Source organism: Strix uralensis, chromosome 3, assembly GCF_047716275.1.
Source record: "Strix uralensis isolate ZFMK-TIS-50842 chromosome 3, bStrUra1, whole genome shotgun sequence".
NCBI classification, from domain to species: Eukaryota; Metazoa; Chordata; class Aves; order Strigiformes; family Strigidae; genus Strix; species Strix uralensis.
In genome coordinates this window covers 17,835,106-17,854,632 of record NC_133974.1, presented here as the reverse complement: position 1 = coordinate 17,854,632, position 19,527 = coordinate 17,835,106, and the positions used below count along the sequence as shown (strand labels likewise).

The 19,527-nt window shown below is 35.9% G+C and overlaps 1 protein-coding gene across 6 annotated transcripts in view; it reads right to left on the bottom strand.

Annotated features, from left to right (window-relative positions):
- Window positions 1-19,527, bottom strand: part of KIDINS220 (kinase D interacting substrate 220) — an 85,263-nt gene that overhangs the window by 16,812 nt on the left and 48,924 nt on the right. For 4 of the 6 annotated variants that reach the window (XM_074861605.1, XM_074861603.1, XM_074861604.1 and 1 more), the window contains 4 exons: window positions 7,701-7,879; window positions 6,117-6,343; window positions 1,432-1,542; window positions 498-554 (listed from right to left, as the gene is read on the bottom strand). In XM_074861605.1, coding sequence (XP_074717706.1) covers window positions 498-554; window positions 1,432-1,542; window positions 6,117-6,343; window positions 7,701-7,879 — 574 coding nt within the window. The remainder of the gene's footprint in view (window positions 1-497; window positions 555-1,431; window positions 1,543-6,116; window positions 6,344-7,700; window positions 7,880-19,527) is intronic. The other 2 variants (XM_074861608.1, XM_074861609.1) reach the window with 2 other exon arrangements.

Here is a 19,527-nt window from a genome sequence, read left to right as displayed (position 1 = left end):
GACAAAGGCAGATGTTAGCGTTCTGACTCAAGAATAAGCTTATGACTAGCATTTTTTTTTCTTAATTTATATCGAAAGTTGCTTTATACTGTATTAACTGCAATAGCTTTATGTCACCAACTAAGAAGTAGGGATCAGATGAGAGAGTTGACTAAAGCAGAAAACACACAGTTACTTCATCCTAAAATCTAAGCACTGAATGACCAGCTGTCATTCTTCACTCTGTTTAGCTACCACAACACTCTCTTTACTGAAAACTCACCACACCTACTGAGAAAGGTAAGGGAAAGCTACGAGGAAAAATATAATCCATCTTATAAGTGAAATATTAGCTCTTAAATTCATTCACGAACTACATTAGTTTTCAACTACTCTATTTGCCCACCAAAGCCACTGATGCAGTGTTAGTGAACTGCAGTTATGATTAATGCAGACTCATTACTGCTGAAAAAGCAAAAAGATGCTAAAATTTCCACACCACATGACTACTCATTTACCATTGAGGGGTCTGTGGGTGAAGGAAGCCCCTCATCAGCATCCTCCTTGATAACATCCTAACAACAACAAAATATTATGGTTTGGGTAAAACAATCAAGGGCTCAACAAAAAATATGAAGTAAACAGTGAATGAGAATGATCTCGTAATAATACATAATTCAACAGAAACATTAAGGGAGTAAAGATTTTACCACCTTTTAATAGCTTTGCTCATTGTATCAATAACCTAGAATTAAAGCGATTGACAAGTGAGGCTTTTACTTTTTTAGCTTTCCTTAGTTCTTAATTCCATTTGAACAGCCATCTGTCAGTAAATACTGTTAAACAGGAATTTTATTATTCTATAGGAAGCTTGAAAACTCTGCTCATTTTTCCTTTTCAATGGGTAAATAAAGTTGAATTATATGTACTTGCAAAACCAAGCTATAACTGATGCATATTTAAAATGTATTTTGTTTTACTTAAATATTTAAAACATTCCTTTTAACTTGTTACTTTGGCCTTCCAATTTCTAGTATTCTTTACAACATTAAAGGATGTCATTCTATCTTCTCCACTTATGTCACAGAATTTGTATTATTAAAAAAAATTGAACATAAATTTACAAGTAACAGTCTTTTTCTTACAGTATTACACTATATCAATTTCTTGATTACAGTACAGTTGGCATTTTCATTAAAATATTTTCCTGCCAGTATTAAAGGTCATACTCCTCTAATCTTGATACTTGAATGTTAGAATTGGTTTTCCTCTATAAGGAATTTCTAAAGGTAAAACAAAATACATTTTACATTACATGTTAATAACACCATTGCTTATAATATTTATAATATAGAGCTTGTACTTGTCTAATAGTGAATCATCATTAATAACCTTCATTTTCATTACTATATTGTCAAGGTTAGTATTTGAATTATCCTTCAAAATACTTACTAGGCCATTGTTCTGATCTCTGGACAAACTCGTTTTTAGTGGTGGACGTGAGATGAGATGAGAACTGCCAGGGTAATACCTTGGCATGTAAAGATATGGGGCAAAGAATGGCTATGGGAAAAAAAAAATGTAACAAAAAAGGGACAAACAATTACACAAATCAAAATGTAATAAGAAAATAAAAATTATTTCAACAAAACACATCCTTTAGTTGAGTTTAATAAAGTGAAAATAGCAATTACTAATAGCTTGCTTTACTTTTTGCATTGAACAGAATTCAATCAAAAGCTCTGGAGTTCTTCAAAATACCTCAGCAACTGACCCCCTTCTAGTCTCCTCAGAGCCAATGGATGCTCTGGTATGGTTTTCTGGAGGAACAGAGTTAGAGTGGTTTTGGTAGCTACACTCTAACATCTGTTTTGAATATGGCAAAAGGGTAATTCTGATAATTTCACTCTCTCTGGCCTGCTAAACTCAAAATCAGATGCTCAGTAAAACATATGATTCATAATACCCAAGACAATCGTACAAAAAAAAAAAGCGTGATACTTAATAGCATCACTAGAACTTCCCATATTTGTGGTAACCCATCTGAAGGCTTCCACAAATACTAGATTTTATAAATCTTTAAGTAGATTTTTATAGCAGACAGTATTTCAGCTTTGTTTTGCTGGAAATATGGTAATGCATGTTGTTCAATACAAATACCATTTTAAAGGACATTAATCATTATAAGACAAACATCAAAAACATTTTTAAAAACAGAAATACATTTTTTCCACAAATATAAGTTAACTCTAATCACGATTTTTATAACCAGGTTCATTTTTATCCCTTTTTACTAATAAATTTCAACAAACACTATTCAAGTTTCCAAAATTCTTATCAGCACATCAGTGTAAAGGGTCCAAATGAGAACTCAGGCTTTTAATAAAGTCACTTCTAGAAGATACAGAGATCTCAAAATCACAAATACACTTCTATTTGAACAGATGACTGCACATGCTCCAATCTTTCAAGTGCTAGAATAAAATGTATAAACACATTCCCTAAAATTCACGCTACCCACTGACACGCAACAAAACGTGTATGTGTGTGTGCGCATGAGCATGCATTTGAGAGTCATGAATCTTACAAGTGGTAATGCACTTAAGAAGTACAAACTGCTTTTCCAACGTTGTGAAGTTTTACTCTGACCTATCTGTGAATTTGAGTTGGGTTTTGAAGCAAAGATTTTCACTTCCTTATCAATTATCTTTTAAGGCAATGTATTGGAAAGCAATAGTCTTCAGACTTCAGGAAAAGCAGAATTATGGTGCTCATTGCTTTCAACTCATTAACCAGTTCTTAAAAAAACAAAACTACTAATCTCCAAACAATGGCTGTATTACAGATTTCTGATGTTTCTATACGTAGCATTTTCAAAATTGTATTATCCAGCTATTTAACAAAACAGAACATATTATTTGGTTTGTGTTTCTGCACATGACAAGATTCTGATTAGTCTACTGCACCAAATTCAGCACAGAGTAAATAATTTATGACTCAAGGGCCAATCTATGAGGGAGGAGTACAATTTGTTGAAATACTGCACTTTGGATTTGTCAATAGGACTAAAAATCCTCTGCATTCAGAAGCAGCTGTAAATGAACTGAGAAATTCAAGTTTAATTCCTGTGTACATCAATTACTTAGATGACATATGCTACAACTTTGAGTCATTTGTGGAAAATACAAGTGGTTCCACATTCTTAGCTGCTAGAGGTAGCCTCTGCGCACTCTTTCACACACCATAAAAATTTCATATGCTCTTCCAACGTATGAAGTTACAGGATATGCTTTGTAACCATTAGCCTAAATGGGGAAGTTTGGTTTGATTTGTTTTAAATAGGTAGGACAACCAATACCTAGCCTTTGCCTTACATTTATCAGTTAGTATAGGATGATTCAGAAAATTCACTGATTTTAAATTATTTCACACTGTCATAAAACACATATTCTATGGTATTTTCTGAAAATTAAACTCTCTTCAAAAAAAGTTCATGATATTTCTAGAATAACTAGATGCCTCAGTTTTCCACTAACAGCTTAAACCACGTGGAAAACCCCCAAGCACGGAATGTTTAATGATCATACCGCATTCAAGTGTCTACCTCTCACCACAAAGACTATCCTCTGAAACACATAGTGAGCACCTCTTTGTTGGTTGCGAGTCATCAAACTACAAAGCAATGAAAAAAATTTGTCCAATAAGGCAATTATCCCACAAATCTTTCATAATTCCTCATTACGCCTTGAGCCCACTTCAGTTACTCCACTGCTTCCCAACTGTGGGATTAATTCTCGATTATAGGCTTGAATGCTACAGACTCAATCTTCATTTGAAGTATGTAATACAGATATTGTGAAAACATGAGATCAATATAAATACATGTTGGGCATAAACAAGTATAGAACTGCTCTCCAAGCCTCCAGATATAAAGTGTGTGGTGTTCACTATTTTTCAAAGATATCAAAGAATTTGTTCCTTTTTTGCAAAAAAAGCCTTCACATACCCTAATTTCTAGTTCCCACCCAGGAAATCCTAATTAGACTTGCCTACTGCTCTAACCTTCCCCATGAGGAACATGATCTCCACAATGATCCATGATAGCAGCGATTTTGAGAAGCTGATCTTGAATCCAACTTGTAGCCAGGCCATCAGACAGTGGTAAAATGTACACGTCCAGCACAGTCCTATAGTGAGAGCCAAAGCACCAAGTTGCAGAGCTGCTAAATGGGACTATAATCTTTCTTTTGCAGCTATACAGAGGGATAACGGGGTTTTAAATCTAAAATGAATAGATCATGTCACTGGAAGTTCAAGGTCCATAACACAGGAGGATGTAAAGAACAAAGCAGAAACATAGATAATAAAAAAAATTGTATCTCCTAAAAATAAACAGATAAGAGTTTTTTACCCAATGGCTCAAAGAGGCTTTTTTCTTAAGCACAAATGAATGCTTAAAGAGAACAGGACAGGAACTATTTATTGGTCAGAATAAGGCATCTATCCCCAGAACTCAGGACATTTTTGCGTGAAATTCAGGCGTTTCCACAGAAGCGTTTGAATCCACTGTGTTGTGTCACACTCTCAGAAACTTCTACTGGGGAAAGCCTATTCTTCAGTTGCTGTTCTTTTTTTAAACACCATTCTTACAAGAATCTAAGTAGTGAAACATGATTGAAAATGCTGAAGGAAACAGCCTTTCAGTCTAAATGTTCTACTATTATAAGGTTCTCATCACTTATCTCAGTATGTGGTGTTCATGACAGCACCTTGATGACTCCAAAGGAATGAATGTAGCATTTTGTCAATATTTGAAAGTGTGAAACACTAAAACCAATTATACGTTAGAAGGGCAGTATAAAATTCCAGAGAGAAGTCTTCAGCAGGCAAAAAAGTAAGCATGCCTGTAAGTCTGTGTATGCACTTAATACAAATGAACAAATAAACTGATTGTAAGAACAGCTTATGGTTCACCAATAATTGCTTTTGTAATGCGTATTAGAGACAAAAAGCCATACAAGTTTCAACTGTATATCACCCCATACTTTAAACCTTGTCATGTACAGTAACACAGACACAAAAACAGGGTTTCCAATTAAACACCTCCTTTAACAAAGCTGAGCTGGTGTCAGCACAAAGATTCATGTGACAAGTGTTTATCAGTGTTGGACTACTTCAAAGTATATGTCATTTTAAGTTATTTTCAACAAAACAGTATATTGTCACAGTATTGAGGATATATAAGAATAATTTTAGACAGATAACTTTAAAAGTTCTGTGCTACATGTACCCTTTTCTGCCTTGGTTAGCAAACACTGACTTAGGAATAACTCAATTTTTTTTCCAGCTTATTGGCTTAAACATTAACCTATGGACAAAATCTACTTAAAGTTGAAGCCACTTCCGGTATACAGAAGTAAGCTATGACTTCTACCAGCTTTCTACTTTTTTATACAAGATAGTACTGCAGAGAAGGAAAAAAAAAAAAAGGTAAAAAATGAAGTTTAGGAATACTGAATACATCCCACAAAACCAGAAAGTTTAGACTTGATCCAACTATAGTATTTCATTCAATTTTCAAGTGAGCCATACCCAGGACTTTGTTTTCTGAGGCCCACAAATAGCTCAAAAAAATGTATGTTTTATGCAATTTATGTTAATTCCTTTAAAACAGTGCAACACCGGTTCAGGGAAAAGATCCCAGAATAACTTCTACAAGAGACAAAAGGGAAGACAGACATACATTCTTGTGATGTAGCTCCCCACTTGAGTTTCTGTATGTTTTAACCAAAGTCACCAAGAAAAAGCTGGGATCCCTTCCAATGTCTGTGATCAAGTATATGAACGACTGAGCACAGTTTACCCCACAAAAATAAAAAAAATCCCTGCAATATCCTACAACTGAGCAGTGTCTCAAAATTATTTGACCTTTTTTCCCCTTGTGTAATTCGTTTTTTTGATGTAATTTACCACATTTCTCCCCCAGACTACAGTGACTGAACATTATTGTGAAATCTACCAACTTTTGGACTTCTCTCCATTGCTAAATAAAACTTGTTTTTTCGTATTTCATAGATGACATCTGCAATATTGCCAGATTAAATCAGAAGAATGTTAATTGGATCTCGATTATTTACCCGATTGTAAAATGGATGCTGAGGTCCTGTCATACCACTATAGTAACTGCTATGAGGCTGCGGTGATAAAACTCCACTATTGAAAGGTCCATTGAAAGAGGTTGTAGAAGAGCAAGCTGATGAAGGCTGACTGAAGAGAGACGTTCCTCTAGCAGGTGCCTCATGTAAAGGCAACGTGGGATAAGGAAGACCTCCAATATTCATTTGATCTCTTGCAGCACGAACGTCTGAAAAATAAAAAGGTAAGAAAGAATGAGATGTTGCTTGAAATATTTGAAAAAGTTTTGATTTGACAATTCATTATAGTATATTTTGGTGTATTATGTTCTCCAATCAGAACTCATCAAGTAGAACATCAAATGTCACTTTCAACTGCATTCAGTTGATTTCTTTTGAGGATCACCTATACACAGGAGTCTTTAGGAGAGTTAGTACAACTTCTTGCATAAATTTATGTAGCATATTAAATGCCTCTAAACATTCTCTCAGAGAGAACCAAGTTACAAATCCCAACAATTCCCAAATGGGATGAAATGCAGGAATACATCACACCAAGTATGTCTCTGATGGTAAGTATGTCTGATGTGATAGACCTGTACTGTTTCTGAAGAGATTAATGAGACAGAGCTTGTGAACAAAGTTAGGCCATCTTACTGCAGCTATCTAGTGCAGAGAAGGAAGTTGGAAAAAAGTAAGAATGAAAAGGATTCCAGCTGAGGACTGAAGAAAAGCATCACAACAGAAAAGACAGGCAAGAAGAACTATTAATACCTGAATTCAGTTCCCACCTAGAATACCAACTGTCATACCAAAGACTCATAAGGATGCTATTTTAAATTTAAAGTTCTGCTTTTTTCAAAGCTTTAGCATCTCTTATCAGATGGAAATGTTAGGATGCCTTAGCCTTACTCCAGAGCCAACAGCAAACTCTGAGACTGGACAAGAAGTGCCATACCATGTGTTACAACAATCCACAGCAACAGTGAGCAATCAGAACACATAATGCTGAGCAGAGTGTTTTTGCAGAACAGAACATATCTGAACCTAACTGCGGTTTTTGAGACTAAAAGCAAGATAACTGCCTAACAACCACTGCACAATAAACAACACTTGCCCTAGGATGATTTCAAATATCATACTATAGCAGGCTAAAAAGTAATTCACTGATACCAACCGCACAGGTATCTAGTGGGGTGTACATCAAGTGCAGACATTCCACTTTGTTTCACTGACTTCAGTTCTACAGGATCTTACTGATGCTATTCAAAATTGTTAACAAAGAACTAGAATTCAACTTGCATCTCTACTACTAAAATATCATTGCGTGTATTGGTTTCCTCCATTCGCTAAAGCAGTCTTCAGATCAAGACCAGTGCATTCCTCCCCTCCAAAAGAAAAGCCACAGTCTAGTATGATCTGGCCTTTACAGCAAAGCTACTAAGATAAACTGAAGTCAAATCAGACAATCCGAAGGTCTGATTTGATGAACAAATCACAATTCTGCATAACATGCAAAGTGGCTCCACCTAAAATGAAAAGAAAGAATACAATGGTCATTTTCCATTTATTTGAAAGTATACTCACCTGCAATGATTTCTCGTAGCTTGGGATCTAAGTTTACTGTACATGGCAAAAAGGTTCTTACATCACGTGCAACAAGAACAGGGGTTCGCGAAGATAAAAATACTTCAAAGTTCCGTATGTCTCCATCAATTTCAAGCAGAGGTTCAACATCTTTAGTTGTAGGAATATTCTTTGAAATTCTGTGGGGGGGAATAATTAGATAAATCATAAACCATGTTTATTACAGTATGACTTACACTTGCATAGTGATATTCTAGGAAGAAACACTAGTACACTTGCATCGATCCTCCCTGTTCTCCAGAAAATGAAGAGAGCCCATAAGAGCTGCACTGTCTGCAGAAAGAACAAGTTAACATTTTCTAATACGCAAAAAATCTGAAACTGTTAAGTAACCTCATCTAGTTGTACACTTCAGAGCAATCTCAAAGAAGCCATACAGAAGACTAAAATCAGATCAGGAATTTACAGATCAGTAACATCAAAACCAAAGTAAGGGGAAGTTAACATTTGTCAACTTTAACCTCAAACATCCACTGAAATTATGATAGCCCAATCAGAAATTCCATGGTTAAAAAACTCATTTTTAAATGAACATTTCTTGTTACAGGAACACTGGGGCATTTTAGACATTGATCAAAACCCAACTGTACATGACTTCATGGTAAAAAGTGGAAGAACAACTGCCTGCTTTCAAGTAATTCACCTTCCAAGACAAGAAGCCACAAACAGACGTGAACAACAAAACAATGAGACATGATCAGTGTAAGGGACTGTTGATGCATTGTGACTATTGTCAAGCAACAGTGGGGTTTTTTTGTAAGCACTAGTATAAAGGACAATTTTAGGAAGGAACAAGGAGAAGGATTAAATTGTAGCCTTGCGGAAGTTTATGAAAAGCTCCTACCAAATGCAAGCAAGTGATGGAGGCTGACATGATGCATCAGATGGACCTATCTTATTTGACATCTCATCTCATAGTATCATGACTGATACCTCATTTGATACCAAATGAGAAAGTATAATCTAAATTAAAGATTACTAAAATTAAAAAATGTTTCTCACACCCAGTAAAATAAAAATGGAAACAGTGAAAGAATGCACTGAGAATGGTTGATATGGTTATAGTAATGACTGTAAAGTGACTGTGACAGCACTCTGTATGGATACAAGTGAAGTTACCATCCTGTATTTAAAAGTAAAAAATATAAAAAAGTTATGGAAAAAAATGCATATGAAAATAAAAATCTTTATGTAAATATAAAATGAATGATGCACCTCACTAGTTAATGGCTTTTCCCAAAGGCAATTAGGATCGCAGTTCCATGAAAAGGGATGACTGAGCATAGACATGTTGACTGCTCTATAAGCTTCTGTAACTTGCTAAAAAGAAAAACTTAGCATAGCACAAAGAAAGCATAAGAGTCTCCTCTGATTACTGGACAATTAAAGCAGCTAAAGCAACTGCCAGTACTGTCATCGGGGAAAGGAGTGCACCGATGCATGGGTGGAAAGGGAGGAAGGAGCCCTCATGTACACTCAGTAATCTATCGAAGCGCAACCAAGAATCTCTTACATTAAATAAATACACACTCGTGTCTATGAAAAGAACACTTCAAAAAAAATCTGTTTGTAATTGAATTGTATTTTTAATACAATGAATAAACTAAATCTATCATTAGCTGAATGATCTTACCTTATTTCACAATGTTAGCTTTTTCAAAGCAATGATCTTTTATCTTTATTTTTAGATTCTTCATAAAAAGTAGAGTTTTATGTACCATGGGATTATTCCAGAGACAGCAGTGGCAGATTTATGCAGAATATTTAGCGTTCAACGTTAAGATAAATAAAAGAATCAAGGATCAATGCTAGATACCTGAAGTGCAACTGACATCAAAAACGTATATTAACCATGTGTTAATCTTTCAATCTCATCTTTTAGGACATTCTTGCCCTATACTAAAAGTAGAATTAACAAATTCCTATAAATTTTACCAGAAAACATCTGAATGGACCGTGTACCTAACAGATGGAGGATACTGCCACACCATGCTGTCATAAGCAGTATCTACAAATAACTTTATTCACAGTGGGCTGTTACTTCTACAGCATAGGAAAATGTAACAAATATAAAGCATAAAAGCAAGTGTAGCTTATTGTCACAAAGGTTCTGATCTTGTAAATCATTATGAGCAGTCATCCAGACGGCAGTGGGATTATCCACTTAGGGAAGTTCAATGTATGTAAGGCTTCACAGGCTCCAGCCTTAAGAGAATAAAAGGTGGTGCTTCTGTAAGAAGACGAACTTCACACCCAGAGTAGCTTACAGTTTCAAAGAATGGATTGGTTCTCCAACAGTGTTTAAAGAAATCTAATAGGAGCTAAAAGTGGTCCCTCACCTCAACGAGTCAATGGGTCAAAGAAAAAAAAAGAAATTAACATCAGCAGTATCAAAGTATAACTTGTATACCCAACAGAATCTGAGAAGTATTTTACGTTAATATTTAGCTACTACCTTAGGTTCTTCTATTTTGACTTATATAAAACTATGACTAAATTGACTGTAAATGTATATGTTTTTATTCAAACATCAGAAATGTAAAAAAAACCCAAACCACTAATGCACAGTTTTATATATATATTTACTGTAGTATTCTAGACAAGAGTTCAACACTGGCAAAATGAAAATTAAGTCACTTTTTAAGTCAGGGACTGAAGAGTTAAAGAGTGGCCTACTTCAACACTTAAATCTACAAAATAAAAAGCCAAAAGAGAATGTGACATAGATTTAAATAAAACACACAGCTGATGAATCACATGAAAGAAATTAGCTGAATTTTAATGCCAGCTCTACTTAAGTCTGAATGTGAACAGTGTTCTGAATACGATGAACAAAGCTACTGTTCAGAAGCCAATAGCCCACTGCTGGTGTGCAGATTGAAGTCTCTATTCTAACCTCCTGAGCTCAATGTCTTAAACTACGCCTCTGAAAGAAATATTTATGTAAATGATAATCTTTTGGCAAAGAGCCACAAAAATCGCATGTGCCTGTACTTCTCAGATAAAAAAAAAAAAAGGTTAGCATGTAAAGCACTTTAGGAGTTACTTTTCTAAAACACAAGCACACAGATCTAAAAATAAAGCACTGTGAACACCCTATTCTCCTTTTGGGGGTAGATTTTCCTGAGGCAGAAGAATTATTCTTTAAATCAAAAACATCAAAAACTGTCAGTTATAGAGTGTCTGTTTCCACAAGAAACTACTTGAATTTAAAAGGAATGAACCCAAAACAGAACATTACATTGACAGAAGACAACCTTAAAAATTCATTCCACTATTCTGCACGTGTCCTTTCCATGCACAGCTAAAATCAAAAACTGCTTTCAGTGTGGATTAGGTTATATTCCAACAATGATGGATTATTTTTGGATTTTTTGTCAAATAAAAATAATTTACTACAAGTACACATAGGTACGTCATTTTATCTTCCATTCAAGAGACTGAATTTGCTCCAAATTTTTTCCTAGTTTACGTTCACCTTGCACTTCCACGACTGACTTGGAGAACAACCACCATGGTCCAACAGTGGGTCCAGCACTGAATGTAGCCAGCACAGCTTAGATGCCAGGCTGTTGGGCTATACATGACACAGCCCATCTATTCACCACCTACTGCAGGAGATGGTCACCACCACAGGATGTGATCCTTCATCACCCAACCAGGTGGTAGTAAAATGGCAGCAGCATCAACTACCTTCATCCACACTGAAGGCTGTGCTGTGCCCCCATTCCCCGTTTGGTTGGTTACATCAGGTCCTGGAGTATGCCAACAGGCTCTATCACCTCCTTCTCCAGTCTCCGGCCAGGGGTTTCGCTGCCTGTGCTCAAGGCCAGCTCTGACGCAGTGCACCTGAGTAATCTGGGATCGGACTGCTGTGATAAGAGCTGCAAGAAGCCTCATTAGAGGTGTCTCTTACTTGATTCAAGAACTCGGGCCTTTCCCCTTGGTCCTTGCCTGAGCTGCATCTATATCCCTTACTGGTCATGACCTTGACTCACTGACTTGACTTCCTGGCTTGACCTAAAATGTGCCTTGTGGCTACAGACCACTGGGCTGTTTGCTGTCCCTGGTTACTGTCACTGAACCTGCTCTGATCTTCTGTTTGGCTACTGTGGTACTGCACTCCTTGCGCATGAGGACAACACCCTGTCTGTCTTGCTGTTCTCCCCAGCTCCCAGCTTGCCCTCTCTCATGGAGCAGCCTGCCCTGCTGCTGCTGGACGGGTGGAAAGTTGACTCCTCTGCAAGTTCTCATACCCAGAAGGGCCATTTTCCCCTGCTCTTTCCAAACCTCTCTCCCTGAAGGTGAAAACAAATAAGTTCTACAAGTAACTCTTTGCACACCTATTTTTTTTTCCCTCGTGTTTTACAGAAGCAAGTAACTACGTGGACAAGACTCATTTAACTTTTGCACTCCATAAAAAGCATCAGACCTAATTAATTGTTATTAAATAATAAATAGAGCAACAGAAGTCATGAGCATGAAGGCATGTCATGTTTTATCTTTCACATGCCTTTTGAATTTTCCTTTCAATACAGTTTAAGCAGCAAGTGTTGCTTAAAACAGTGAAAAAAACTTCTCATTAGAAGTGACACATACTTTTTTCTAAATGTTTGATACTGAAAAACAGAAAACTAGAAAATCGGGGCCACTTTGGAATGCAATATGAAATTCTGATGCTTAACAGTCTGCTGATTAGACATCTGATCACTAATCCCTAATAATCTAATACTAATAATATAATGCTTTGCTCTGAAGTTATTTAACCTATTCTTCACATGTGTGGTCAGTATAGTGACAATGTATCTTTATGCCTAAGGGTGCATTTTTTCTGGATTAAAAACTCTCATGCAAAATGCTCCAGATAATTTGCAGTACCATCAACATCTCAAGAATAGTGCTGCAAATATTGTTTCAAACTGAAATTTGCAACAGGTTATTTGAACATTGAAAACCAGCATTTGCTCACATACACATACTCTGCCTTGTATAAAGGCAGAGATAAAAAGTCATCACACACTCAATACTAAAATATAAAGGAATCAATGTTTTATCTTAATAAAGACCAAAAAAAAGAAAGCTATAGTTTGATATATCTATCTAGACAAAAATTATAAACCCCTTAGTGCATATTAAGCAGTACAGAGACTTCACTGAACAGATGCAATAGCTATTTAAAAGCTCCTATTACCGTAGGTATTCAGGAAAGCTTGCTTTGCAAAACTGATTCTAACTATCCAATTCAAGTAACAGTAGATAAAGCACCTCTTCTGAGTGTTGCTGCCTTTGATCATTTCAGAAAGAAAAACTATTTTGATCCTTAAGATTGATATTTTAGTAAGCTAATCTCCCACACCCAGTATCATGCACTGTCACTGAGCCATATTCAATAGGTCTAATTTTAATACAACTTTCCAGAATACACTCTAGACCAGCATTCTTTAAAAAAAAGAGTTAATACAGTTACAAATGCCTGGATTCATCCACAGCTTTGCAGTGCTATTTGAATTAGAGATGGCAAAGGAATTTTAAAAAAATCAATATATTTATTACACAGATGGAAAAGCAGCAAAACAGAGTAGCGCAGAAGAACCTAAGACTGCTCAAAGCTACTCTGTAAACAAAAAAGTAATTATGTCTTACTAACTGACAAGTCCAACAAGATCACTCACACACATGAAATACAAGAATACTGTATTAATCTGGTTTTGGTATTTTGATTATTGAATTTCAGTTACAAAGCTACTTTATGGTTTTACGCAGGGATTCTTTCATCCAATACCTCCAACCTGTGGGACCTCAGAAATTCAGCAAGTATTTGCAGGTCCTCTAACATTAGAAACGACCATGGTTCATCCTAGTCTCCAGCACAAGATTCTTTACTGAGGCTATGTTATGGCACACAGGACCAGGCAAAAGGACACTCCTACTCCAAAAGTCCATGGCAAACATTTCACTCTCAGAAGCATGAGTTCCACTTCTCAGAGTAAGTCAAAGACTTAATCCGTCTGTTGCAAATGCTACCCAGAAACAGAAGGCAAAACTGCAATTGCCATACTACATTAATAGGTTAATAACCAAAATTCAAGTCAACCAGGCCCAAAGACATACTAGTTCCTTTATACAACATTCGGATTACCTGATCTGTTCCTTATCTTACCCTTTTGAAGAAGCTTCTTATAAAAGAGTTGATCTAATGAGGCAAATTTATTGTATGGGCATATGAGCAATCTGTTGCAAGGAATACTGGAGCATCAGCTTCCAAAGAATTTGATATTCCATGCTACTGCTCAGTAGTAGGCTTTTACAGCAATATGAGACACAAGTCTTTTCTGAATATGAAGTATTTTATCTCCTGCTTTTTCCTGAGAGACAGATTACATCACATTTATTGTGGGGTAAGAGCCAGGACATGGGCCACTAGCAGTATATAGCCAAGAGATGCATTTCCAGCTTACCATCTACCTCACAACGTTTTCCCAGGTTCTCAGGTTTTGAATAAGTATTCTATTTTTGACAAAAACATTCAGCAGACACAAAAAGCCATCATCTCCAATTTTATTAATTCCCCACAAAGTACAGAAGTGTCATGAATTGACTTACACAGGCTGAAAATAAAAGTTTTCTTTCCTGAAATTGTTTATAGTGTTGCTAAAACTAAGGCTTCTTTCTGTGTTCTACCCTAAACTAGTATCAATCGGTGCTTGGAGGGATCTGAAATATGCTCAGGAGCATTTTTGAGAGATGTCATTAATGCACATTAACTATACTGTAAGCATTTTAAAATTATCTAGAAAGTATTTTAGAAATATGACTTACTACTCTATATTATAAAGGTAACTAAAATAAGCTAAAAAGACTCCTCTCTCTTGTTTTGATCAGCTTTTGCTTCAATCCTTTTTCTCTCCCTGTTACCTTTTCATCTGAACTTGATTCTTACTTGTCATGTCCTCTGGTACTCTCTTTACTTCCCTTTTATGTCTTGCCTCATGTAGGTCTATTTAGTGGACAGTTTGGGCAATAACCACCTACTACTCAACCGGAATGTTGCCTTTTAACTTTGAGATCACATTATTAGCACAGTAAGAAACATAGTAACCTTGTGTCCTGCGTTTTAAGTAGGAGGCAATAAAAGGAAACTGAAAAACCAAAAGCGGGTTAAATGTTTAGAAGTAATGCCTCACTGTGAGGTCTACGAGAATATTAAATTGTCTGCTTAAAGGAAGTGATTTATTTAAACCTGGCCTGGGCAAAAGATGATTCCAGAGAACATTATAACCAGAGTGATGAATGTGGCACCTTCCATAGCTTTTTCATTTTTAATTTCTATAATCACTAAAAAGCTACACTTCTTAAATTAATACATCAATAGATTTTATAAAACTCGCAAATCCCTTAAAAGTTAATTTTACCCTTTCTATTAAAAAGTATTCAAACAGTGTCAAAACTGGAATTAACATAATAACCTTCCAGAAAAGTTACATTTCAAATGTTCTTGCTCAATTTTAACATTGCTAGAGATTTGCTGAAAACATGCAACGCACTTTTAAAAAAGAATAATTTAATAGATACTTGTCTAAAGCACTGTAATGAAAAAGTAGACAGATAATGCTTATCTTCAGTTTTTATTTTACTTCTTTTCTTCTTACTTATGTATATTAACAAAAAACCCTCAAATGATTTAGACAAAAGCTTTTAGCTCAACACATAATTGCAACAAAATTACAATAATTGTACCAATTAAAATAATCCTGAATGAACAGTTTGTCATCTTAATGTTCCAATGGTTTATAGAAGGATCTACTTAATTAGCTGAAATTGCTTTCCAATGTTAGTATCAAATGTCATTTGTTAAAAGTTGAACGATTTCGAAAATAATTTAACAAAGCAATTTTACAAAACACCAAGAACCAACATTTTCTTTTCAGCTGAATAAAGCAAGCAGATGTGTCATCAAATTGCTATAAAAATAAATGAGCCTTTATATGGGGAAAAATAAATTTTACTACTAGTGCTACAGAATACTATTTTCTGATTTTTTTATGAAATCAATTTCTTTAATAAAATAATTTCATATCATTTATATCTTGGCGGTATTTTTAGTATGCTATAAATACAGGTTCATAAATTGAAGTAGTAAACAATGAAGTAGAAATATTCAACTGTACGTGAAACAGAAAAATGTTTTAACCTGCCTAAGTGATTTCCTAATTTGATTCACATGGGCATATCACACAAAAGATCTGAACTTATCAGTAAAGCATAGCACCAATTAAACTACGCTATAGAACTCCAACAGTAATCAACTGCTGTTCCACTTCCAACTAAGTTAGTTTTTACCAGTTTAATCTGGAAAAAAAAAAAAAAAAGGAGAGAGAAACACAGGATGAGTTGTCTAGTAACCTGAAATGAAGTATTTCTCTGGTTAACATTACTAGAGATAACTATTTCTGTGGTTGCTTCCAAAAAGGGGTAGTATCAGTACAAAGACTGGAAAAAAAGCAAGCAAAATCATGTACCAGTGCTGAAACTGGAACGATAACGTCTAGAACTGAAGAAACGAAGAACCACAGACACTTTCCATTACTGATAAATCAGATAGGGCAGATAGATGTCTTCCACAAATTATTCCTCAGAATGGTGTAAGAGTTGCAAAAGCATTAAAAAAAGTAGTAAGCTATGGCTGTCTTAGATCCTTTAGTCACACACACACAAAAGAATCCCGAATAAAAGAAAGCTATTATGTTATTCTTCTAAATTTGGTGTGTTCTGCTTTGGCACATCATTTTGCCATCCAATTTGACATCCATCATAGGTAGGCATGCATATATATGTGCACAAATACTTTATTTCAGAGGTTAAATTAAACCCAAGTGATGGATTATATGTTGTTAAATTTTAAATAATGGTTACTTACAACACTAAGGAAAGCACAACCATTTTCTCATCCTGGAAGATATGTATCTTTTTTCAAAATCAAATATTTAAGATTCCCAATTTCCATAGTTTCCTTCAGCTTTCCAAAGAGCATGTTTTCAAGGAGATCAAGCAAGGGTGGAGATCCTAATCTGAACAGATGGCTCATGAGAGTTTCTTCTATCCTGAGCCAAGCTTTCATGTTCTAATATTTTGAATGAATATATAAGAACAGCCACCCCACAGAAATTCAGAAACCAGCAACTATTTCTGATACCCTCATAAAAAAATTGATAAGCCCTGTCTTAATATCCCAGTTTGAGCAAAGCCTGGGCAAAGAATGACAGGTAGGACTTTCCCTCATGACATCAAGCACGACAAGCAGAATAACATCAAAACCAGCCAGTAGGAAGCGCTTGAATAGAAGGTTGTGTGAATACCTGAATTTTGTATCATTAAACAAATTGTAAATTCAGTTCTGGGGCGAGCACTCTCCTCTCCCCAGTGAGTATCTTTAAGCACCGAAACAGTGAGTCATGGTCTCTCTTACAACTATCTCCCCAGATACACCAGCCTTACAATTCTCAAAGTTTCACCAGGTAATAGCAAGAATTATATTCAGAAAAATATGAAATCTAGATCCTAACTCCATGAGAGAGAGGATAGTACTTACCACGGCTCTACCAAATTCCTGGGTGAATGCTCTACCCCAATGGTATGCAGACATGACCATGAAGAAATCAACTTTGTACTGACTTTTTTTCCAAGGGGCCCTCCATAACAGGTAGGTCATTAAATTGTCCTGGTAGCCTGCAGTGTTCCCTGCCATTTTCATTTCAAAGGCCAACTGGAACTTTACTACAATGCCCATACCTCCCTGGACAACTCGTGCTTACCAGGACCAGAAGGTTCCTGCAACTTATGACAGAGCCTGCCCCAGCACTTGGTATAATGGATTTAAACACATCTATCTTCAAATTAATGTAGGCTTTGCTGCTATGTTTTGTGCTAAACCTCATCTGCTGCGAACATGCTCAAACCACATTTATTTGTTCAGGCTTTTTAAGGGCTTCAACTACTGACTCTCAAGGATACTGAATAGGCTCTAGATGCAAGGTAAGCACCACGAGACTCAGGCCTTGCATTAGCAATCCTGGGCATTCCCACTAGTCAAACTGTAGATGTTGCAGGAATTTCTGGGGTAAAAATTCAGACATCCATAGTTTTTCAAGTGTTTACAAGTTTAGTCAGTTATTTTCTGAATTGCGTTCTTGAACTCAAGGGGCATATACATGCCTGAAGCTTCACTTTCAACTCTATAAACCTTAACACATGGAACAGACTTTAGCAGCAAAGACAGTCCAGCTACTAACAGCTTTAGGAAGTGACAGGCTGGTAATCTGCCACATCTACAAGAGAACTGGTTAGCTCACAGATGCACAAACTCTCCCTAACACCTACAGATTTCTGAAGGACAAAGGCCCACAGGCAAGAGGGTTACAAAATTACTTTAGTGACTCTAGGAGCATCTCCCAGTAGACAAAGTACTGAAGACTTTGGTTTCTGCTGTGATAAGAAGGATATAAACAGATAAAATGTGTTCAGCAGACTATCTCATTTAGTGAGCAAACCTAATGAGGAAAGGGACTGAGAAGACATTCTCTCCCACACAATCAGCTTTAATAGCACGATTTTTAATCAACAAGGTGACAATATCAAATCACTGTGATCTACAGCCTTAAGCAGTAGAAAATATCAAGGAACAAAGTAAGATGACTACAACTCTGAGCCTCAAACTGAAATGAAAAACTAAGGCCTTGGGGGAAAAGAAATAAATTACTCAAATGTCTTACACTGAGGAAGACTTGAGAATCCAAAAACAGAGGAAAAAGTATTCAAGCAAAAGTGGGACTCCTCACTACATGGAAAATTGGACAGTGACGATATTCACAGCAAAATTTGAAGTGAGATTAGGGCTCTCCCCATCCTCTTTAATATCTTCTCTACTTTGGTACAACTCTTTTGAAATGTGATGACTAGAATCTCATAGTGTTTAGAATTTAGATACATTAAAATTTGTGTAATACAAGACCTTCCTTCTTTCCATTGCTTTGATAATAACTCCTAAAGACACTGTTTCATTTTCTGACTGTTGCTGAACACTGAACGTATTTTTTCAGAGAAATCAGCAATGATTTGTGAATTTCTTTCCTCAATGCAGATCTACATCCCGTTACTATGCTAGCAGGATTATAGATGAGATTATTCTCCCCAGTATGCTATGACATCTATATCCACCATGACTTTGATCAGCAATTTACTCATAGCTACTTCCACAACGCTCTGTGAAACAGCTGTCCTGGTTATACCCCCACATTACATCATCTCCCTCTGCCAGACCATTTACAGGTATGTCAAAGAGCACAAGTACTGTCTCTGGAAATTTTACCTGCAAGTTTCTCATGAGACTATTATTCCTATCTTTCACTTCCTTCTTTTGTTTTCCTGAGGCAATCTTGCCTGTTATTTACCTTAAATTTTAATACATTTACATGTTCTTAGATCAAGATCTTGCTTAAACTTTCTTAAATTTCAAAATATTACATTGCCTTCTTCACATGTTCATTAACTGTTGAGAACTCAGTTTCTTGAAACATATCTTCTCTCTACAAAAGTCATGGTAGCTTTTTGCAGTATATCATTTATTTAGATCTGGCACTGACATTTATTCTGGTGTCATGGATGTTTCATTTAGTTTTCACAAGACAGTACTTCCCATGGCTGGCTAATTTACAAATCTGAGAAGTATCAGTTGCAAACATTCAACAGAAACTTGCTTTAATCTGACAAC